The sequence below is a fragment of the Hoplias malabaricus genome, chromosome 12 (genome assembly GCF_029633855.1).
Source record: "Hoplias malabaricus isolate fHopMal1 chromosome 12, fHopMal1.hap1, whole genome shotgun sequence".
Classification (NCBI taxonomy): Eukaryota; Metazoa; Chordata; class Actinopteri; order Characiformes; family Erythrinidae; genus Hoplias; species Hoplias malabaricus.
Window position 1 is genome coordinate 40986078 of NC_089811.1, and position 24161 is coordinate 41010238.

The window sequence follows — 24161 nt, forward strand, 5'->3', positions numbered from 1 at the left end:
TCTCCTGTTTATTTAGAAGGTATAGTAAAGCTCCACCTATATATATATGTGATATGTGTCAATAGAGGCCTTCCTTTTGACAACGAACCTGGCTGAGCACTGTTTGTGTAAACACAATGTACTTTAGAGAAGTGTGAGACTGTACAGTGTTTTTATACAGTTTGTTTTAAAGTGGGAGTAGATAACTCTTCAAGTTAATTCATGATAGTCCTTGTGGTAATTCACTGTGCCAGAGTAATTCCACAAATGTGGTGCCCTCAGGCTTTTTTTTTCCACCATAAAATTCTAAATGTATTATTAGCAAAAGCAGTCATGGGAGCACATACGTGTACATACAACAATCAACGTGACCTCCCAGTATCACACAAAAAAACACGAATTTTTCTTCTTCCCGCGCCCATGTCCCTCAGCGATGGAATTAAATTACCAAGTGACTCCTGAGGAAACTGTTTCTCTCAGAGAATATGTAGTAAACGTCTTTGACTGAGAAACGGTGTGTGGGGAAATAATGCTACTGCTAGTTGTGTCCTGAGCGCAGCACAAACGGCTAAAGCTGTTAATAATTGTCGCTGTAATTTGAAAACTGCCCAAAGCTAACAGTTAAGGCTAAGCCTGAGAACACACCTTTAAATAACATTTGTTTAAAGGCGCACCGTTAACCCACACGTAGCGTTAGATATAAAGAAATTCACGGTTTTAGTCAAGGTCAGAGAAGATTAGCACTGAAACAGAAGTGAGTGGGTGAAACGAAAATGGCAAAATATATTTAATTCTTATATAAAAATAGGGCCATGTTTATATCAGCTATAATATGATAGAAGTGTTGAGGCTGAACACCTTGTGAGTGGATTAATATTGTGGTAGCGCTTTACAGAAATGAACGGATTAATCGGTTTGATTCGTTTAGAGAGGAATAATAAGTTTTGATAAAGTAGATCAACTGGTTTGAGGCCACTTTCCTATGCGCGGTCACGTGCGCACACACCTGTCGCATCCGGGAGCCAGAGGCCGGAGAGAGAGAGAGAGAGAGAGAGAGAGAGAGAGAGAGAACAACTTTGACGCTCATGAAGCCCGGGATTTGAAGGTTAGACACATTCTTACATGTAATATCATCTAAACCCAGGCTTTGAGTGTGGTCAGTTAACATACACGTTCTGTTATAACTCCTAATATCATTTCCAAACGGGCACCTTTGTTGACAGACCGGCTGAGACCACCTTGGGACCTGTTGAGTGTTTTTAAACGTGTGATTCAGGGAAGGGTTTCACTATTTCGTCTTAAAGCTACGTGGTGCGGACTACATTCTACATAATAGTTTACATACACTTGGCAGCTTTCGCTAAAATATCCCAAGCCTTCTCCTGGTCTACAGGTAGTTTTGAACGTGGAAGCCTCAGTTGAAAATAAAATCTTAATTTCTCTCTGTGAACCTGGAACCTGTTTTAAATTGAATTAATCTCCTTTTTGTCTACACTCACTGTCCATTCCCTAAGCTCCACTGATCAACCAGGAGCACCATGTCGTTCTACAGTTAAAGACTTGGATCCATCTATTTCTCTGCATAGGTTCTTTGCCTTGTTTCACCCTGTTCCTCAATGGTCAGGACCCCAGGGGACTTCCACGGAACAGCTATGATTTGGGTGGTGGATCATTGTCAGCTTTGCAGTGACAGTGACGTGGTGGTGTTCTGTTGGCACGTGTGGATGAGGCACAGCAGTGCTACTGGAGATTTAAAACAGTGTCCACTCACTGTCCACTCGTACAGCTACGTCATTGGTCCACGTTGTTGTTGTTAAGGCAGAAACAGTAGTTCGTCTTTTGGAGGTCCTCTAGTTCATTGTCAGTGGTCACAGGACGCTTTTGGGTGTGAATCCTGTAGTGACACTGCTCATTTTTGTTACGTTGATTTAGGCTGATATCTGTTCATAAAAGCACTCTGCAATGAACCGGAATTTAAATGAATATTACTTTAATTCAGTGTTTTACTGAGCACTTTTGGGTCACCTTTTATTTCTCTGTGCACACAGCCAGTGATAAACTCAGTCATCCCTTGGGGCCACTAAGTCTTTCTCTTGAGGACAATGCCACATTGCTGAGGTCTTGGAAAGGAAGCAGAATGAGCGTACATATTCAGGAATTATTCCATGAAGATGCCCAGGTAATGTTTGTTTTTCTTCTGTTGGAACTGCATTACTGAGTATGTCTGGTGTTAAATATTTAATTTTTGTTTTTAGATTTGGGCAGAAAACCTAGAGCTCCTCATTGCTTTAGTCTATGTTTATATATATATGTATATAGCGTATGGCCTGTGTATTCATGCAGGGCTCTCATATACACTCTCAGCCATGGTGGAAGGTAAAGCTGTTTGTGTGGGAACCTGTGCTCTTTGGCACCTGGGATGGTGTGTTTACCACATGCATGATCAACATTTTTGGAGTTGTGCTTTTCCTTCGGACAGGTTGGCTTGTAGTAAGTAATGAGTTTCCTATTCTTTATTTGTTGAAGGGATGTGCAGCTGCTGGGCCTGTTATATGGGTACTATAAAAGCTCTATGAATCTAAAGTAACAAATATGCTACACACGTTTTAATAGAGATCAACTTGTGTGAACATCAATTGTAAACAAAAATTTTATTTATTGTAAATGTTCACTCAAAGCTTTTATTGGAATTGATTTTTCTGCTTCGAATTCCTTCTAAAAATGTGGGAACAGATGTCATAAGGCAACATGACGTGATGAATGTTTTTTTAAGGGGAACACTGGAGTGTGGCTGGGCATGTTCCTGGTGTCCCTGGTGGTCCAGGTTGCCCTGGTGACAGTAATGTCAGGTATCGGGGTCTGTGAGCGCTGCAGTGTTGGCAGTGGAGGCGTTTATTCAATGATTTCCACTGTTCTTGGAGGAAGAGTTGGAGGCACTGTGGGACTCCTCTATGTATTTGGACAGGTGAGAACACGCTCGTCATTTTTTGCCCATAAACATAAAAGTCTGAAGGTACCATTCAAGCTTTTCATCTTTTCCTCTGTGCTCACTCTCAGTGTGTGGCTGGTGCCATGTACATCACTGGCTTTGCAGAGTCCATTGCTGATCTGCTGACCATACACAGTGTGTGGGCAGTCAGAGGGATCTCTGTGGCCGTACTGCTGGCTCTGTTAGGCATCAACCTGGCTGGAGTGAAATGGATCATCCGGCTGCAGCTTGTCCTCCTCGCAATCCTGGCGGTGTCCACTCTGGACTTTGTCATAGGAACGTTCAGCCACTTGGACCCAGGTATGTGAACAAGTGTTTAGAAGAACTAATATCTGACTAGTGTCCTTCACCTCATGGTGTAATTTATTTTCATGAATCAATAATCTGAAGAGGCGACAAGTAGTTGTAGTTTATTAATATACATCCAGTAATTATTGATGGATAAAAACACATAGGTTAGGTCCACAGAGCTAAATTGAATGTGGCTGACTGTTCTAGTCTTGAAATGATTATATAAACACGGACGGAACTGGTCTTTTTTCTTTTAAGGATTTTCCCAGTGTATCCTGCTTCCTTTTACTTTGCTTTCTAAATTCCCTCTGTTGCCTTTCACCTAGATGTCCAGAAGGTGTCAGGGTCGGCTTGACAGGGAATTCCTATAAACATTCCTTCATCTTTAGTCTCAGCTATGTCTCAGTAGCTACTGTATGTTGTGTACAACTCCATCACACTGTAAACGAAACCTCGTCTTTCAGGGAAGAAAGTAATTGAACAATTGCCAAGGTTTTATGGGTGACGTGCACAAAAACGGGGAAAATAAATAGATAAATATCCCCAAAATCAAAGCCCTTGGCATTTGTATTCATTAAATAATTATGTTGTGGATAAAATGCTAATTTGTGAAATATAAAGTGAAAAGTCACATGATGTGAATATCATACAAAAGACTTGTACATTGTTAAAAGGTTTACACAGGAGTACAGAATACCCATTTAGCAAAATGTGCAGTGAGTTATAAAAAAAACATAGTACAATTAAAAAATTGCTATTGCTTTATATAATGTATTTCATTATTAAATGTATCCAATTTCCTGGTCAATAAAACTATAACAGGACAGTACAATAACCACAGGACAGTTTTAGTGGGGTTTATTTTCATCTTCCCTCAAGCATTAGCTCTGATCTTATTTTATTTGGCAGATGAACAAATGGCTTCATTTGCTGTTGTGCCCTTTTACATTAATTGATTATCCGGTTCTTCCTAATATTCCAGCGTTTAATTGTCTTTATCACTCTTTTACGTTTGTAATGATTTGTCAGAAGCTCCTTACAGAAGAACACACAATTAAACAAAACCATTCAAGTGTGTTCCAGGGGTAGGGTAGGGTTGAGTCTTATCACTGATACAGTGCAGTGGGCTTGCTCAGACTGATAATCGATCCACCGCTATCACACAGAGAACAGCAGTTTTAAACTCTACACTCTACCAACAACTTCTGAGAAGTGCCAAGACAATGTGTATTCTTTTTGTATCTAGAAGACATTTAGAAGCCAGATTTAATGGTCATTGTAAGGAAGTATTCTGAGTGTTTTGAACCTAAACATCAAATCATAAGATAGTGCTTAAAGCTAGGGCAACTAAATCTCTGTCATGCAACGACTGTGGGTTTTTTTTTTTTTACTTAAAAGCTCACCCTGCGAACTATGTGCTGTTTACTCAGAAATCTTGCATGCTGTTGTGTGTTGAAGGAAGGGGCTGAGCTCTAACGGATGGGGCCAGTCTGTGCTTTCACGTTGGCCCATCAGGAAGTCCATCCCAGCTCTTCCTGTTCTCCTGATTACTGACTTCCTGACCAGAGCAGAGAAAAGACTTTCACAGAGATTATTCTCATTGCCCTGGTTTCTTCTTCTCTCTCTCTCTCTCTGTCTCTGTGTATGTGCTTCATTGAAAGCTGACCAGTGGGCTTTCAAAATTGACAAGAGGGGGTTTAAAGCAAAGAGGGGATACTATGAACATGAAACATTATTCCTTACGCTACTGTTGCTGCTGTTGCCCTCATGCACATGTCAGACACGTCTGGGTATCCCTTTTAGGAGCTGGACCAGGGCCCAAGGTTGTAGATTTGGGTGGTATGGGAAAGACATGTTTCTTGTTTGTCCAGGTTTTTCCAATTAGACCTTGTTGTAATGGAGTGATATCACAGCTGGCACAGTGCCACTGGCTTCCACAGCCTACAGCAGGCGCCACAGGGGCAGCTTTACCTGAGTGCATCAGGAAGAGTTGTGTCGCCCCACAGATGTGTTTACAACTCGATAAGGCTCTTAATCAGAGGGTCAAGGCCGGTGTGCCCTGCAGTGGACATAACCGAATAACTCCAGAGGCCTTGATCTCTGTCTCAGACAAACTGGGTGAACACGCTTTTTAAAAATGTTTTCATTTTTTTAATGAATCTTCAGTCTGTTACAATTTTTGTGACAGTAATCTAGTAGAAATGGAGATAAAGTGTCTGTGCTCTGCGTTTCCTGTTACTTGCCGTATAAATTCACAGACACAGGCTGAATTGTACTTTAAAATGTTATGGCTGGAAAAACACGAGGAAGTGATACCCTCCTAAGATTTCTGTCCATTTCATACCATTGCCGTGAGCACACTTGTTCTAGAGGCCAGACTGGGGGTGGGGAGGGAGGGAGGGGGTGGTGTAGAACACTCTCACACTCCTGTTCAGTTTGTTGTTGAATTTGTTTTGCGTGTCTGAAAAAGCCTTACTTATATCTCTCTTTATTCCTCCCCATTCTCATACTTTTGATCACTGTTATTGCTCTGTTATCGACTCTGAGTTTTCATGTTGGGTACATTAACACTTTTTAAGACTGGTGTTACCTTTCTGTCTTAAAAGAACACACGTTAAGAAAAGTGCAGAATGGTGGCAGAAGAGCTATTTTTTAAGAGCGTTTAATCACAACGCCCCGGTTTGAACAGGAAGCCGGTATGTGCTCATAGTTTTGGGTTTAGGGTGTTAACAGGGCTCACCCAAATATTTGGCCTGGGACAAAAGAACAGACAGGAAGTTGATTGGAGCTCTTTGCTTGAAGACTCAAATTCATAATTTCCTGTTCTGTGGCTTCAGATGGGAAGAGTGCTCACTATAAATAGCTGTCAGTGCAGTGTGATTTCACAAGATGTCAGGGAGAGATGGGTTCACATTTTATTTTTATTATTAGGGTTCAAGCACTCAGTTCGTAGAACCCTATTGTTTTTGTTACGGTTTTTCTTATTATTCTTTTTTCCTGTAAAAGTCATTGTGGGAAGAGACCGTAGGTCGTACAGACTCCCCACTTGGAGGGTAGATGTAGTTTGTGTGCATCTCGGAGGGCAACAAAATTTACACTGATTGGCCTAATGGTGGCGCTATAGCGAAGTGAAACGTGTTTAAACAATTGAAACATGAAAAAAAATTGAAAAAAAAATTGAAACATGAAAAATGAAACAATTTCAATTCAATATGGCCGCCATATGCAAATAATATAAACTTATAACGCACATTTCTGTGCAAATTTTCATTCAGACACCTAATTTTTCAAGAATAGTTGGGATGCAACACAAAATGTAAATAGAAAATGCATTCATTCCTTCATTCATTGTCTGTAAACGCTTATCCAGTTCAGGGTCACGGTGGGTCCACAGCCTACCCACAATCACTGGGTGAACTGGTTGGGGCGCCAGTCCTTTGCATGGCAAAAACAATGCAATAATGTATAAATAATTTAAATCCTATATTTAATACATGAAAATATGACAATACTTCAGTTGATGAAACAGTGAAATTTTATTGTTTTTTGAAGAATCTATTTCCAGTTTGAATTTGAAGCCAGTAAAAAAATGTGGTAAAATTGTTCAATGTTCAAAAAAAACATAGGTTAGTTAACGACCAGTGACCTGATTGTGTTTAAAAAGAGTCTTTCAGGAGTAAAGAAAGAGAGGTGAAAGTGTGTGGGGGATAACCTTCCTCTACATTAAAGTGATTAGAGAAAAGGGCTAAGGACTAGAAGGTCCATTTCCCTCAACCGACAGGAACACTGGGGGCAGTGAAGTATCCAATTTACTCAAATTAAGCGCATAAATGAATTTAATGAATGAATGAAGCAGACTGTGAGGGAGTCGCACTGATGGGTTAAATGTGGTATGATGACAAATAATTGCAAATTCAATTTAATGTTATAATATTATTTAAAGAATCAATATATATATATAATTTTCACAACAGAAAATCACCGCAAAGCAGCTTTACAGAGACCTGGGTTGAAGCCTGCTATAGGCATAGAAAACTCCCTCAAAGCAGAAGAAACCTTGGAATGAACCCTCATAACTCAGCACATCAAACAAACAACAGAAGTAACCCACGCAGACACAGGGAGAACACACCACACTCCTCACAGACAGTCACCCGGAGGAAACCCACGCAGACACAGAGAGAACACACCACACTCCTCACAGACAGTCACCCGGAGGAAACCCACGCAGACACAGAGAGAACACACCACACTCCTCACAGACAGTCACCCGGAGAAAACCCACGCAGACACAGAGAGAACACACCACACTCCTCACAGACAGTCACCCGGAGGAAACCCACACAGACACAGGGAGAACACACCACACTCCTCACAGACAGTCACCCGGAGCGGGACTTGAACCCACAACCTCCAGGACCCTGACTGCGACAAAATGGCGGCACGGTATCATTGTAGTATATTTCAATTAAATATAGGTTTAAATAATTTGCACATTTGTTATTTTTTTATATATAAAATTTGTCAACCACTTAATGTAGTATTGGGTGGCGTGGTGTTTCAACAGTTAATACCACTGTAACATATCTCCAGGGTTCTGGGATTGTGTGTTCGAGTCCCACAGTTTGATGTGTTCACCTCGTGTCTGCGTTGGAGTGTTCCAGTTTCCTTCCACAGTCTAAAACACAGTGGTAGGTGAATTGGCTATTCATAAAGTGTTTATGGCTGAGCTTATAAGAGTGTCCAATGCTCTGTAATGGACAGGTGCCCTGTTAAGAGTGTGTTCCTGCTTTGCACCCTGAGATTCTGGGCTGGCTCCGGACCCACCTTGACCCTGAACTGGATAACTGGTTACAGATAATAACTGAATTAATGTAATATCAATAATTCCAGTCCCTAATTTGCCTCTGTAACAGCCTTAATTTTTGTAAGGGCACTAATTACTTTAAGAGAAATATTTTTTTTTCTTTGCCTTCAAAGTTTTCAGACCTAAAGCAGTATTTAAGATTCACGTCTCTGCAAAATAACTCGCTCTGAATAGCTGATGGTTCACTTAGTGGTTTTTGTGGTTCATCAGGTTTTTCGCGGGTGTTAGGAGTGTCATGCGGCGATTATTTATAATATTTTTTAATCCCGGTTTTGGAATTTGATTATTCCACTTAATTCCACTGTGCATTGTGTCTCATATCATGATTGTGTTCTGTTGCGAAGCACGTTTCATTTCGTTAGATAGAAGTCTCAGTAAGATTTTAAAGTGTATAGAATTTGCTTCATATTTTAAGTTGAGGATTTTTTTCTAAAATTAAATTTAAACGGTAGAGTTTTGGACCTGTCTTTATTATTGGTATTATAATTCAAAGAGTTGAATAAGTATTGAACAAATGCATTGTAAACCATAATATATTATAAAGAAAGAAATTATTAAGTCATTCGTTCGTTCATTCATTGTCTGTGACCTCTTATCCAGTTCATGGTCACAGTGAGTATTTTTTTTCTCCATCAGTTTCTTTTCTGTAGAATAGAGCTGCATCACAACCGCTGTGTTAACACTGTAGTATGGTATGACACTTGACAGTGTTGATACTGGTAGGAAAACAACAGCCAGTGAAGTGGTATTTCATATTGTTCTATGAAGCTTAGGAATGCAGGGGTTTGTTTTCATGTTTGTGAGAGGTAGCTGGACGTGTCTGCAGCTTGGAGTGAATTGAAAAGTACAATGACCATAAGTACAGGGCTGAATCTCTCTCTCTCACTCTCTCACGCTCTCTACTTTTTCTCTCACTTACTCTCTCCTCTCTTCTCTCTCTCCCTCTCTTGCTCACTTTCTCCTCTCCTCTCCTCTCTATCTTTTCTTTCTCTATCTCTTCTCCTCATTCTCCCTCTCCTTTCTTTCTTATGCTCTACTTTCTACTTTCTCTCATGCGCTCCTCTCTAACTTTTCTCTCTCTCTTCTCCTCTCTCTCTCTCTCTCTCTTTTCTCTTTCTCTCTCTCTCTTTCTCTCTCTTTTCCCTATCTTTCTCTCTCCCTTTTCCCTTTCTTTCTCTCTCTCTATCTCTCTTTCTCCCTCTCCCTCTCCCTCTCCTAAGAGCTGTGACTTGGAAGGCTAGGAACAAGGCAGGGCTTCTGAAAGGGTGGTGACTTCCTTTTGGAAAAACATGTGATTAATCCAAGAGAATGCATTCTTTCCCATCACAAGATAACCAAGAGGGAAATGGTTCACACTCCACGCACTTACGCAGCCAAGCTCTCTCACTGTCTCTGCAAGACTGCACAGCCCACACAGGTGAACTTTCTAAAGACTGAACCTGTACACAAACGATTCGACTTTTTTCAGCAGCTTCTAAGTCATCATCAGTTTCTAACTCTTATTTTGTTTTGCAGTCATGTTTGTTGACAGCTTGTTCTGTATATTCCCAAAAACTTATCTGACACTTAACTGTACCAGAAGAAATTCATAGAACTAGATATAACTGTTCTAAAAGGTTTTCTGTAAAAGAACAGTATAAATTGCTATTGAAACATTAAAGTGGTTTTTTGGGTGGACTTGGCCATGTACACATTTGTGCCCCTTATCCATTCAAACATTGGTTAACTTGAATTAAGTTCAGGAGGAGCTTGTGTGTACGACCCCTGGCAAAAAAGATGGAATCACCAATCACAACATGGATTTTCATTTTATTTTTCACTTTGTTGCACTATAAACAAACCCTCGATAAATCACAACATATTTTTGTTTAATAGTTGAATATTCTGGCTTTATGCAGCAAACATCAAACAATATTAATTTTGTCATTTTACCCAGAGGCATTTTATTCCAGATTAAGACGAGGAAAAAAATATGGAATCACTTTGTAATTTGCATTTCTCAAAACAAAGTCCACTTCTTCCACTTTAACAGAACAAAAAACAAGCTTACAATGAGGACAGGAACAATAATGGAGCATGAGTAATTGGATGAAAGTTCTGTTTAGTGACAAATAATGAATCTGCATAAGCCAAGGGTATGATGAGACCTTTTGTTTGCTGCTGTTATAAACTAGTAAAGATACCTTCTAAAGACTACATTAAATATAATTTACTTACTTAGGTCAGGAAAGAGCCAAGGGACATGGAATATTCAACCTCTACAGTCAGTGCAGGATCTTTTTCTTAATCCACAGTTAATTATTCATTTCATTTACATAAAGTCATTTTTTATTGTTATTGTAATGCACCTTGCTACAAAGCAAAGAGTGTTAAGGCTTTTCTTCAAGAAAGGAGTATCAACTCGATGATATGTGCAGCAGTCTGGAACACAGTCTCACTGAAAATTTATGGTGGTGTGAGTTGTCAGCTGCTGTTCATGAAAGTTGGAACCAGCTTGATGTATAATATTGTGGTTAATCCCTGACCTCAACGCCACAAAGAATTCAAGCCTGAGGATGAGCAACAAATTACTAATTATGATTAAGGTGTTTTTGACTATGCCATCAATTTTTAATAAATTTTTCTTCAACCACTTTATCTGAAAACAAAAAATCATGCTGTTATTTCAAGTGATTTAATGTATGTTTTTTAAAAGTATGTTTCATGAAACCTGAATGCTCAGCTATTTATTCATTCATTCATTGTCTGTAACCCTTATCCAGTTCAGGGTCGCGGTGGGTCCAGAACCTACCTGGAATCATTGGGTGCAAGGCGGGAATACACCCTGGAGGGGGCGCCAGTCCTTCACAGGGCAACACGCACACACTCACACCTATGGACACTTTTGAGTCGTCAATCCACCTACCAACGTGTGTTTTTGGACTGTGGGAGGAAACCGGAGCACCCGGAGGAAACCCACGCAGACACAGGGAGAACACACCACACTCCTCACAGACAGTCACCAGAGGTTTCACTAGAGGTTGTACTGATGAGAACATTTAGGAGTCAAACCTGCAGAATTGTGCTAAGAAGAGGTTCAAATGATTAAGACATGAGACAACTCACCTGCCTTTTGAAAGAATACTTGGCCCAAAATAAAATTTAAATCCTGTAAATAGTCTGTTAAATACCACTTGATTTGATACAAATGTTCAAATATTTTGGGGTCCATTTTTATTAAAGATGTCTGGCTGAAACCCCATTTTCTGTTTTATAAGTGTGACCCTTTGACCCTTTGCTCCAAAGTTATTTATTCAGGGTAATTTATCCTAAACGCAAAAGGTCATAACAGCATTCATTTTGAAATCACAAGCACAAACAGACTTGTGAGCTGTAAAAACGATATTGCGTTTCCCAGCACTGCTGCTGCAAATGTTCCTCTAGTGCTGGTCTGTGGCCTGTTTTGTTTGCCTCTGAACACACCCAGAATTCAGTGCAATATTCACTCCATCATGTCTACAGCACAGGACTATTGAACTTGGCCTTCGTTTCTAACCGTTGGGTGCAGCCCTATTCTTGCACGCATTTTGGCAGTGACTTCTACACCCCCAAGCCCCCTGGATACTTACATAAGGCCCAAGGATGGTCAGCCACAGTCAGAGATATTCAGGGCCCTGCCCATGTGGTGAGAAATGTGCAGCTCCAGCTGCTCAAAATCATTTCACACCAAAAACAGAGAAACCTACCATATATAAAACTGCGCAAATGTTAGAGATAATCTTTCATTTATTTTCAGAAGCAGAAGATATATATTTGGTTTTAAGATATGACTGTGCATTTTTAGGCTTAAGTATCTACACAGTTTACCTCGATTAAATCTTCCATTCTTTGTTGGGAATCGTGAATTCAGTATTTCAGTACATATTTAGAAATGTTTCTACCCATACAGACCTTAGTAAATTGGTTGGTATCTTGGTTGTGTTTTCTAAAAAGTTACATGTTACATCCTTTCAGACCCACAGTGTTTTCTTTTCACAGTGAAATAAGATTTGAAGCAAAAGTAGAGTCGATTTTCTACCATCTCTCTGAGAGGAGAGCTTTCGGGGTTGATTTTCTGAACTGTGATTTACCAGTTCTTGTGTAGTTTCTAGGAGTCCTTTTCTCACTTTTCTTTTAATTTCCTCTTCCTCATGTAAGTTTTGTTCTACATAAATGTCTTGGAATGATTCTACTCACACAAAAAGATGTTTGTATAAATACCACACACTTACGAAAATGGAACCTTTTGCCAAAAACAAGCCTCTGATGTGTGATATTCACATCTCTTTTGCACCATTGTTATTTATATTTTGTTCAATAATAGAGACTTTTGACACCTAGTACTCGACAGTATTTCAGGATATAATCTTTCTATTTATCAGTGATTGTGGCGTAACACTGATATTGTTTTGACCTTTTTTGTATCTTTAGAACATGGTTTCATAGGCTATTCAGGGGAGCTCTTGGGGAACAATACTCTGCCAGACTACACGGATGGAGAGACCTTCTTCACTGTGTTTGGAGTATTCTTTCCTGCTGCTACAGGTGACTGTTTTTACTGCATAACATAATTTGTGAGTGTTACACAGTACATTTACTCATATAGGAATGCTAAATGAAAGCACTAAAAATGACCTGATGACTCTACAAGACTTAATTGGTTTTTTTTTTAGGTTTTGAAATAAATGTATTATTTTGAATTCTGTGTGCAACTAAACAGAAACTGAGGTTCACTTTATTTTGCATTTTGGCTTTAAAGGAGCATTCAGATGTTTTTACAAAAATGTAGTATATATTATTTAACAAAGTGATTGTTTATTATTCTTACATTTAATCCCATAAAACACAATTATATCAGAACAATGGTGGTATCATGAAAGTGGCATTAGAGAAGATGAATGGGGTTTGAGCCCTGCTCCGGGTGACTGTCTGTGAGGAGTGTGGTGTGTTCTCCCTGTGTCTGTGTGGGTTTCCTCCTGGTGACTGTCTGTGAGGAGTGTGGTGTGTTCTCCCTGTGTCTGCGTGGGTTTCCTCCGGGTGACTGTCTGTGAGGAGTGTGGTGTGTTCTCCCTGTGTCTGTGTGGGTTTCCTCCGGGTGACTGTATGTGAGGAGTGTGGTGTGTTCTCCTTGTGTCTGCGTGGGTTTCCTCCGGGTGACTGTCTGTGAGGAGTGTGGTGTGTTCTCCCTGTGTCTGTGTGAGTTTCCTCCGGGTGACTGTCTGTGAGGAGTGTGGTGTGTTCTCCCTGTGTCTGCGTGGGTTTCCTCCGGGTGACTGTATGTGAGGAGTGTGGTGTGTTCTCCCTGTGTCTGCGTGGGTTTCCTCCGGGTGACTCTGTGAGGAGTGTGGTGTGTTCTCCCTGTGTCTGCGTGGGTTTCCTCCGGGTGACTGTCTGTGAGGAGTGTGGTGTGTTCTCCCTGTGTCTGCGTGGGTTTCCTCCGGGTGACTGTCTGTGAGGAGTGTGGTGTGTTCTCCCTGTGTCTGCGTGGGTTTCCTCCGGGTGACTGTCTGTGAGGAATGTGGTGTGTTCTCCCTGTGTCTGCATGGGTTTCCTCCGGGTGACTGTCTGTGAGGAGTGTGTTGTGTTCTCCCTGTGTCTGTGTGGGTTTCCTCCGGGTGACTTTCTGTGAGGAGTGTGGTGTGTTCTCTCTGTGTCTGCGTGGGTTTCCTCTGGGTGACTGTCTGTGAGGAGTGTGGTGTGTTCTCTCTGAGTCTGTGTGGGTTTCCTCCGGGTGACTGTCTGTGAGGAGTGTGGTGTGTTCTCCCTGTGTCTGCGTGGGTTTCCTTCGGGTGACTGTCTGTGAGGAGTGTGGTGTGTTCTCCCTGTGTCTGCGTGGGTTTCCTCCGGGTGACTGTCTGTGAGGAGTGTGGTGTGTTCTCCCTGTGTCTGCGTGGGTTTCCTCCGGGTGACTGTCTGTGAGGAGTGTGGTGTGTTCTCCCTGTGTCTGCGTGGGTTTCCTCCGGGTGACTGTCTGTGAGGAGTGTGGTGTGTTCTCTCTGTGTCTGCATAGGTTTCCTCTGTGTGCTTCGATTTCCTCCCACATTTCAAAAACACATGTTGGTAGGTGGATTGGCGACTCAAAACTTTAAATAGGTGGGAGTGAATGTTTGAGCATGTGCCACCCTGTGAAGGACTGGCGCCCCTTCCAGAGTGTGTTCTCATATTACAGAGAATAAATAAATTAATTGAAAATGAGTTTTATGCTGTATGTATAAGTTCAGTTCTTTAGGTTTTGACAGGTAATATTTTCTTTGTTTAAAAAAAAAACTTTAATTACAACTAGTTAAAATTTTTATATTATTTTATATATGTATATTGAGCTAGATATAATTAAAGTTTGCACTGGGTTTCAAAGCATATTTAATGTTTTAACTTCACAAAGTACTATTGTTTGCCTTGGGTCATGTTTTTTTTTTTTTTCTTTTAAAACTTCATGAATACATTTATATGCACAAGGGGACAGATTCCGTCAGTTTACACAGGACATAGCAGCAGTTTCTAGCTTCCTCTGCTGTGTCTGTATTCATGTATGATGTATGAAACGTCATACACAAGCCCAAGTGTTACTCAGATATTATCTCTCATTGGCTTTCTCATGTTTTATGTTTTAAAAGCATTTGTATTGGTAAATGGTTATGTGCTTCTCATTATTGTCTTTCTCTGACATTGTTTGGTGTGTGTGTGTGTGTAGGTGTGATGGCAGGGTTCAACATGAGCTCAGATCTTCAGAAGCCTGAGCATAACATACCTGTGGGGACCCTGGCAGCTATTTTCACCTCGTACGTACCCAAACCCCTTCAAACAATGACTGTGAATACATTACAGACAGCATCTGATTACTTTGTTTATGACAGTTTATAGGCCAGTATAGTACTAAGTACATGTTGCCTATACTATTTAGTATATTGTTTAATTAAGCAGCTTTTGTTTCGTAACCCTGATAGTCATTGTAATATGGGATTATGCAGGTGGTTCCTGTATCTCATCTTTGTATTCTTGCTGGGAGCCATTTGCACCAGAGATGCCCTGCACTATGATTTCTTAATAGCAGAAAAGGTAATGTGATGTTATCTTCAGTTTCAAAGGCTTAGGCTCAGTTTGGATGTCTGAATAAATAGTAGAATGTATCTGACCTTTTTGAAGGAATTACAAAACTTCCAGTATTTGGTCCAGGATATGCACTGCATATTTTGGGGTTTCCCTGCCCTTCAGTCCAGAGTTATGCTGAATGTTGTGGAAAAACACACAAGGCCACATTGTGCATGGTGTCCATTATTGTCTTTCAGAACCACTACATTAAAGGTGACTTTGAGAGAATATTTGATTTGGCTATATGTGGCCTACTGGATTCAAGATGCCCTTAAATACAGTATAATCAAAGTGAAATCACCCCTGTTAAGTATTACTCTGATATGTGATTCAACATCCCTGCATAATAAAATGTACAAACCTCAGAGAAACAAAATGAGCTCATTTGCGCACCCTTTGTTTAGCAGTGCAAGATTTTGTAGGCACCGATGTAATCTTCTCTGCCATTCTTCTGCTACTAGATCAGAAATGTATGTAGAGCCGTGTGAAGGACTTGGCACATGCTGGATGAGTACACATTCAGACAGGAGATGTGCTTGTGAGCAGGTCGTGAGGTGCATTAGTAGAGGGCAGGTAGGCCATCAAATCCTTTAATTCGGTCCAAATATAAAAGGAATGGGTGTTTTTAACACAGACCTGCACCTGCTACAGATAGTGTTTTTTTGTATTATCAGAGCATATAATGTACTGATTGCTTTTGGGATGTAGCGTATTTCTATAAACACAACAAATGTGAATCTATAATTAATTACCAAATTCCAACTAAGGTTAATTACACCTTGTTCATTTGGTCGGCCACCTGCTTGTTCGCCAGACTGCAGTTTACACAGGTCTGCAAACCAAGCTTTTAACACCAGTTTTCTAGGATTTGGTGTATCAGGGGATCTTTATGATTCCTCATGTTTCTCACTGGAAAAATTGAGAAAGCACATTGCAAAACTTCTCAAAGACGGAAACAGTTGTGAGAAACATCACTAAACTTCATAAGCTTTAGCACAGTTGCTGTGATCTTCAGTAAGTGTTAAAAGAGGCACTTCCATTAATTGTAGCAATAATTTTAGTAGGCAATGCTTGATAGTTGAGAAAGACGACTGCCATAAAACAAATTTGTTTTAAACCTTTGAGTGATATCAAAGAGAATGTACTGAATCTTATTTTTATACGGAATGAAAGTAGTTATTGCTTAATAAAAATGTCATGCTGCAATTTGTTAGTGTATCTCCATCTGTATCGTATAAAATATGTCTGCATGCCTCCTAATAGCCATTTTAATATAATTAAATACATTATTTTTTTTCTATAATACTGTTATTTTAACCAGGAATGTATAATGAAAACAAATAAAGCTGTAATTGGTCAACTACTTGCACACACTACTACAGTGAAGTACAAACTACAACATCAGGCCTTGATTGTGTTGTGTGTTAATGTGTATGTCAGTACAGGTTCGTCAGTCTCTGTTTGCTAAAAAAAAATATCCCTTAGAATATAAAGTTAAACTACTGAGGTGTGTCTGAGTATATACTGCATGTGCGGTAGATGCCAAGAAAGCAGCTGGTATGAGAGGACTAGATAAGCATAGGGTCCAGCTGGGATGTGACCTACATGGGCCTCACACTCACAGCTGCTGAAAACCATGCTGGACCTTCTCACATAACAGGAGCACCACAACTGCTGTAATGTGATATTAGGTAAAGAGCCAAGCTTAAAGAGGGATTCAGATTGTTTTTCAAAATCTCATAATTGAGTAATATAATTGGTTACATGCAAAATTATTAAGACATGTTTAATATGAAATTGTCCGTTTAAGATTGACAAGCTGAATATTGTTACGATAAAAGAGGGGTAAATCTGTGGAAAATAGTTATTATTTTGACTTACAGCCTCTGTATGCATTTTATAAAGAATATGAACTATGTCAGAGGCTAAAAAGGTAAGAGAGATTATCTTTATTCTTTGGCATTTCACATTTGATGTAATAACTTTTGAAATTCATAAATTCCCCATTAAGAAGCATTCTTACGTACATTAATGTATATTCTTGTTTTTCCCTTGTTTTACTTTGATCTTAGTGAAATGTTTTTTTTTCCTCACATTTTGGCTGAGCATAGTTTGGCCGGGCGGTGTCCTGTGCACTCTCTTCCCCTCTGTTTGTTTTTTTTTCCTAGGTTTCCTTGGTGGGTTTCCTGTTCCTGCTGGGCCTCTATGTCTCCTCCCTGGCCTCTTGTATGGGTGGCCTGTACGGGGCCCCCAGGGTTTTACAGTGCATCGCCCAAGAGAGAGTCATCCCCACATTTGCTTTCCTAGGACAAGGGGTGGGTAGACTTACTTCACACCGAGTTGAAAGCAAAACATTGTGGGGATAATATATAATTGTAATTTTTCTGTCAATATAGCCATTGTTAGTTAAAGGTAATTTATTTTCTGGAAATCAAGCTTTGCCAAGAAGACAAGTGTATTTATTAAGGCTTCCAATGTGTGAGCTCCTGGTTTGGTTTCCCAAATTAAAAGACAATATTGCAGCTCTTGTGAATTTTAGATAACAAACGATAAGCATTGTAGAGAGTAAATAAAATCATATCCCTTTTTCATCCGGCTCTTCCATGTTTACTTCATGGCCCATAATGAGAGGCTTAATTAGTGCCATCTTTCAGAGTGTCCAGGGAGGCAGAAAAGATGACCCCCCAAAAAAGTTCCTAATAATAGACCATTACAGTGCCCTCCAAAAACCATGAACGGCAAGCATTGTGCCATTATTACTTTGGAAAAGCATTGCACACCCTTCACCTCTGCCCCAACTAGGTCTAGGCCCCATGTATGGACTGAAAGCAGGTCTAAGACATCTTGACCTGAATCAAAGCTCCAGAACAAATGCAGGAAGCAAAGCCAGGGCCAGCCCAGGTTGACCTGGCTCCCTGCCAGTCTGTACCAGAAGTTCAGGCACAGCAATCACACCAGCTCCACCTGAATCACTGAGACTTACAGTGGAGAGTAAGGGATAGAGAGAGAGAGAGAGAGAGAAAGAGACGGTGGGAAATGAGTGGCTTTAGGAGAGGCTGTTTTGTGTCAGAGTTAATTTTAATTTTTCTGTTGTTAATTGCACTGACTATCCTTATTATGTGATTTGTAAAATGTTAAAATAATGGTTTTGTGCCTCTCAGTTAAACTAATCGTAGGCTATTGGTAATGAAGTGTCCCTGAAAGGACATGCACATATTTTGAAATTTACCATGTTTACTGTTGGTACATTCACAAACGATGGCCATAATGTTAGCTTGGTTTTCATGCAATTGTCAAAATTAAAATGAACAAAATTATTTGACTTTGTAAGAATGCAATACAAAATGCACTGACTTAATAAATGACTCCATGCAAATATAGTTGTTTATCATCTACAGACACTACTATTAGTGTCTTACTTTAGATTAAATTAAGGTCGATTTTCTTATTTTTTCACCAGTGCACAGATATGTTGCCTAGCAATGGTAACAGAATTGTCTGATCAGTTGACTGGATTCTGATTGCATTTATGTTTTTTATTAGCAAAGTGCTAATATAAAATTTAATAAAAACTGAATCTTTGATTGGGTGTAACGGTGGTGCAGCAGGTAAGTGTCGCAGTAACATATAAAAATTCTTAATTATTCTTGAGTATTCCAAATGGTTTAACTAGAATATTTTATACATTTTTAGCATTTTTATTAGTGCTGGACGATATGAGCGCAAATCAGCATCACGATTAACTGTACGTTTTACCATGATTCTGATTAATGAACGGCTTGTGCTGTAAATATGCTCCAGTGTTGAAGCTGAGATAGTTTCTCTAATGTCACTGGGAGCTTGTTCCTCTCTTGTTTTCTGAGCACTGTTTATATTCGGTGTGTGATTGCTATTGTCACTGAAACAGTTTTTTCTCAGCGTTTACATTTGACTTTTTTTTTGTTCAGTGGCGTCTTAGTCAATAGTCAAAACACAACACGTCCAGACCACAGACACTGTGTTTTTTTTTTGTTTTTTTGGTACGAGCTCGAGTCGCTAGGTCGACCTCTGCATTTAGGTTGCTTCCATGTGGCAGATATGTGCAGAATCACATGACTACAGCTGTGTAGCGTGGTTTTAAAGAGACAGTACATGAACACACAGTGGGGACATAACAGAATAAAAAATTTAAAATCAATTAATAATAATTGATATAGACAAGATAATGTCGATTAGAAGTTCTGAATGTCGATTTCGATTAATTTGCGATTAATCCTTATCTTTCCCCTGTCTCAACTTTAGACAATGTTGCAGACATCAAATTATTTCTTTTATTGATTTTATTTACAAAATACAATAAAGTCTGCAGGTATATACATTTTTCAGTTAATTAAATGTTCAAGAGGATTAACAAATCACATCTTGTATTTACTGCATTTCATGAATAATCACATCTCTCTAAAACAGGATTTGTTCAATTTTACACGCTCAGAACAAGTGTAAAAATGTCTGTTTGGGAATAAGCTGAAGGTTCATTCAAGATTTCCTGTTTCTATAAATCAGATGCATTTGATATCAAACTACAGTGATCCCTCATTTTTGGCGGGGGGTGCGTTCCAAGACCACCCACGAAAAACAAATTTCCGCGAAGTAGAGGGAAGATATTTTTTTATGTATTTGACAAGTATTTGGACTTTTAAAACCCTCCCTGTGCTGTTCACAACCCTCCCTTTGCATTAAACAGTCTTCTATAATGTTTTTCAGCTGGAACTACATGTGATATCCCACCAGTTTCTTTAATAGAGTCATTCCTAAGCTGTGATCTAGAGTCAGTAAGTTTCACTCGGATGTGGACGTGAACAACACATGTACTGTACGTAAGAAACACTTGTAAATGATATATTTTGTCACCTACAGGCCTCGTCTAATACATGTAAATAATAAAAAAAAATACTTTTAATTTACACATCCTTCATAGTTTTCCTAGATTTTCCCTCAATATCTGCGATATAGCGGCCATAAGCCCCCCTTGAAAAAACCCGCGAAGAAGCGAATCCATGAAGTAGCAAGGGATTACTGTATGCACATAAATTCATATTTAACTCAGATATTGTTCCTCCATAGTGTTTGGAGTTTAAATTCTGGTCATATTACTTTATTTGATTATAAGCACTGTGTCCACATTCTTCCAACTCTCAACAGAAGGGACCCAATAAGACTCCAGTGGCAGCCATCTGTCTGACGAGCATGATCTCCATGGCCTTTATCTTCATTGGCAAGGTCAACATCCTGGCTCCTATTGTCACCATCAATTTCATGCTGACCTACAGCATCATCGACTACTCCTACTTCTGTGTGGCCAAGAGCTACGAGCTACAAGCCAAGGAGAGAAGGCCTGTGATCAAAAGATCGAGTTCTAGGAAACTACTGGTGACAAGCAGTCACCCCTGCTATGGCAGCAATGGTGTCATGAGAAACCTCAGTAATGGCACGCTGCTGGAGTTCACGAAAGACATGAACCAGATATTTCCACTGCCCTGTGCAGACAGCTCAGAGGAAGAGAAAGCCTCCAATCCTGCAGCCAAGACCTGGGGCAGGAAGGCAAAAGTTCCTGCTAAAGAAACACTGAGCAGCAGTTTTGGATTGGACTTGAACAGCAATAATCCATCAGAGAAGAGAAAAGATGAGAGGCAGCTTGAACAATGCTTTGGTCCAGATGATGAGACCAGCAGCCAGACAGGGCTTTTAGAGTCTGAGTCAGAAGGAGAAAGGAAGCTGTCCCTGATTTCTCACAACCCTATTGAACTGGATCAGCTACCAGGGGGTCCAAAAGAAAACAATGGTGAGTGTCATTGTTCTATTAATCAAACAGTGTCAAATATTTACATATACATTTTTGTTTAATGTTTGTTTTCTTTACAGAGACAAAAACAAAGCTAGAAGAATCAGAAATAAGACCAATTCCAAATGTATTTTATGCTAAATTTTGCAACCACTGGGTTGCACTAATTGGTGTAAGTGCATACATGATAACCTTTTTTAAACATATAAATACATGATTTTGTTTAATTTCAAATACGATTTGTGAATGTCTTTCTCTTGTGCAGGCTGCATGCTCCATTATGATAATGTTTGTTATCCAGTGGGTGTATGCTTTGGTGAACATTAGTGTTGCCCTCCTCCTTTTTCTCTACATTGGAAAAGCGAGCCCAGGTTTGCCAACAGGTAACTGTCCAAATAGTTCAGATTAACATAAGAATCTCACAAGCAGTTCAACTGGTCAAAACCTTCCTCACTGAAGAAGTGTCTAGGAGCTGTGGACTTTAATTAACTGCATAAATGTGTTTATATTTTATCCCTTAAGAGGCTGTTGTTTAGACTTGTTGCATTTGGTCTTGGTCATGGCTTGGCCTTTTGTGCAGCTGCTGTGTGGGATTTTTGGAATAGTTGATGGTGGATTCTACAATTGTGTGATTATGTATATACACATATCTCCTCACAGTGCTGCACCCCTGACTCTGCTGTGCTCAGAGTTGTTGAAGAAATGTAATGCAGGGAAACATACGTAATGTATTGTGTATATATCTCAAAAATGTGATTTTTAAATTTTAAAACAAAATCTTGGAAACACAATGTCCACATGTTACATTATTGCAGTAAAAAAAAACCATACATTTTTTAAAATTAATTAATTCTAAAATGACTTTTATTGTTTATATATATCTTGGGTCTGATAAGGAATTTTTTTTTTCACTTGATATTGTGTTGGCATTTGCGCTCATATTTTGCATCTGGCTTTGTAATGATTATTTATAAGCATTCAGTAGCCACTAGTGGGGGAAAAAAGCAAGTCTGACTCTTGGTCTTGGTCAGAATCAACAATTCAGAATATTTTGAAACAGGAAATGAGCCACTTTCCACCTATGAGTTAATAATGGCCCTATTAGCTAAAAAAATAAAACTGCTACTGTCCAAGTGCAGTCGACTCAGATCTCTGACTTATGCAAGTCTGTGACAGATGATCTATTTTTTGCAAATACACTGTCAACATCATAAGCCAAATTAACAATTTGAAAAATGACAAAAATAGACAGAAATTTCCTCCGGGTAACTGTCTGTGAGGAGTGTGGTGTGTTCTCTCTGTGTCTGCGTGGGTTTCCTCCTGGTGACTGTCTGTGTGGAGTGTGGTGTGTTCTCTCTGTGTCTGTGTGGGTTTCCTCCAGGTGACTGTCTGTGAGGAGTGTGGTGTGTTCTCCCTGTGTCTGTGTGGGTTTCCTCCGGGTGACTGTCTGTGAGGAGTGTGGTGTGTTCTCCCTGTGTCTGCGTGGGTTTCCTCCGGGTGACTGTCTGTGAGGAGTGTGGTGTGTTCTTTCTGTGACTGCGTGGGTTTCCTCCGGTTGACTGTCTGTGAGGAGTGTGGTGTGTTCTCCCTGTGTCCATGTGGGTTTCCTCCAGGTGCTCCGGTTTCAAAGATCTTGATTGTTTGGGAGAATTTTCACTAAAACATCTAAATTCATATGAATAGTGTTACATATATTTGGGGATTATTTTGTCTTTCAAATATATATCATACATTTTGATCTTTTTTTCTGAAAGGTGCAGCAGCCCACTTCAGCTTTTTCAGATGGATAAAGAGTTCTCTGAGTAGCCTGGGCAGGTGAAGTATGATGATAAGTTTGTGTAGAATGTTTGATTACCTTTTGTTTCTCAGAAAGCTCTTAGTGTCTAATGTTGATTGAGGTCTTTGTACTTTGGCTTGGCTCAATGAGAGATGTCCTCTGCCAAATTCTGCAAATTAGAGTGCATGAAAAGGTTTTGATAAAGTGAAAGAACACTTAATTGATTTGCCTCTCATGACAGAGAGTGAGAGAGTGAGTGAGTGTGTGTATTACATACATACACATGATCACAGATGATATTCTTGTTAAGACTGTGAACTGATCATCATTTCCTTCAGGGGTAAAAGTGAGCTTCAGGACCAGATTGTGGTGACACCTTCTTTGTCTGCAGTTGACATGGAAACCAAGCAGTTAACTGAAGAAAATGCAGACTTTGCCTTCCGAGACCGTTACCACCACTCCTCTATAGTCACCACCACGGATCAAATGGTCCATCCTCAACTCCACTAACAACCTTACCTCAGCCTGGCCATTAAGTGCAATTCACAAACCCTCTCACAGCTGAAAAGCCTATGCTGAATTATTTGCCTCTTTGACCATGGATCTGTATTCTGGCTCTAACATTTCATAAAGAATACCAGCCACTTTTGATGAAAAATGTTGGACTATAGATGCGGCTGGACCAACTTGTGACTGACCAGATGTGTTTTGGTTTGCAATTTGACTGCACAATCAAGTTTTCTTTTTCTTTCTTTCTTTTTTTTCTTGTATAATACTGTTTCACCAAAATATTCTAAAGTGTGTGAGAATAGTTAATGTAAATTCATCTCAGTTTACAGTAAGTGCAATAAATCTTGGTGTTGACAGGGTTCCTATATTATTTGTAGAGAAAACTGATGTAAATATATCACATGTATCCCTCATGTTCATTTTTGCCAAAACTTTGTTTCAAAATGTATTGTCCAGGAGGAACCAAACTGAACAGCAAATATGTCATGGCCCGTGTGAAGAATAAATATATACACAATTGTTAATTATTTCAGAAGTTGTTTCCACAAAACAACTTTGTCACTTGTGCAAGAAATCTTCTATATTGTATAGGGCTAAGACAATGCACAGCTGTAACAGACATATCTTAAGCCATTGCGTCATATGCTAATGCTAATGCTAACGTTCCTTATACTCCTAGTCAGCGCTCGGCATATATGTTCATGTGTTTGGGCTCGAGTTCCCATTGTTTTTCTATGATATTTATACACTGCACAGCTGCAAACAAGTTTTCACGAAGCTGAAGTGTCTATAAAGAAAAAGTATGTTTTTGAATAGAATA

The 24161-nt window shown here is 39.6% G+C and overlaps 1 protein-coding gene across 4 annotated transcripts; it reads left to right on the top strand.

The window, feature by feature from the left end:
• Window positions 1–246: 246 nt before the first annotated feature.
• slc12a8 (solute carrier family 12 member 8) lies at window positions 247–24109 on the top strand. 4 transcript variants are annotated; one of them, XM_066686800.1, is made up of 14 exons: window positions 247–1084; window positions 2028–2158; window positions 2323–2469; window positions 2753–2944; window positions 3037–3268; window positions 12576–12689; window positions 14836–14923; window positions 15113–15200; window positions 17402–17548; window positions 20415–21054; window positions 21135–21226; window positions 21320–21437; window positions 22809–22869; window positions 23170–24109. In XM_066686800.1, exons 2-14 carry the CDS (start codon window positions 2117–2119, stop codon window positions 23339–23341), a joined length of 2133 nt encoding a protein of 710 aa, XP_066542897.1. In that variant the 5' UTR covers window positions 247–1084; window positions 2028–2116; the 3' UTR covers window positions 23342–24109. The 4 variants fall into 4 exon arrangements, with proteins under 4 accessions (XP_066542897.1, XP_066542900.1, XP_066542899.1 ...); XM_066686803.1 differs by lacking the exon at window positions 247–1084 and adding an exon at window positions 1112–1135; XM_066686802.1 differs by lacking the exon at window positions 247–1084 and adding an exon at window positions 1167–1290.
• The last annotated feature ends 52 nt before the right edge of the window (window positions 24110–24161 follow it).

Excerpts from the sequence above, each read along its gene's own strand:
- slc12a8 (XM_066686800.1), top strand. The coding sequence starts at position 2,117 with ATGAGCGTACATATTCAGGAATTATTCCATGAAGATGCCCAG. Across the intron at positions 2,159-2,322 it reads TATTCCATGAAGATGCCCAG|GGCTCTCATATACACTCTCA; the intron begins GTAATGTTTGTT and ends GTATTCATGCAG. Across the intron at positions 3,269-12,575 it reads GTTCAGCCACTTGGACCCAG|AACATGGTTTCATAGGCTAT; the intron begins GTATGTGAACAA and ends TTGTATCTTTAG.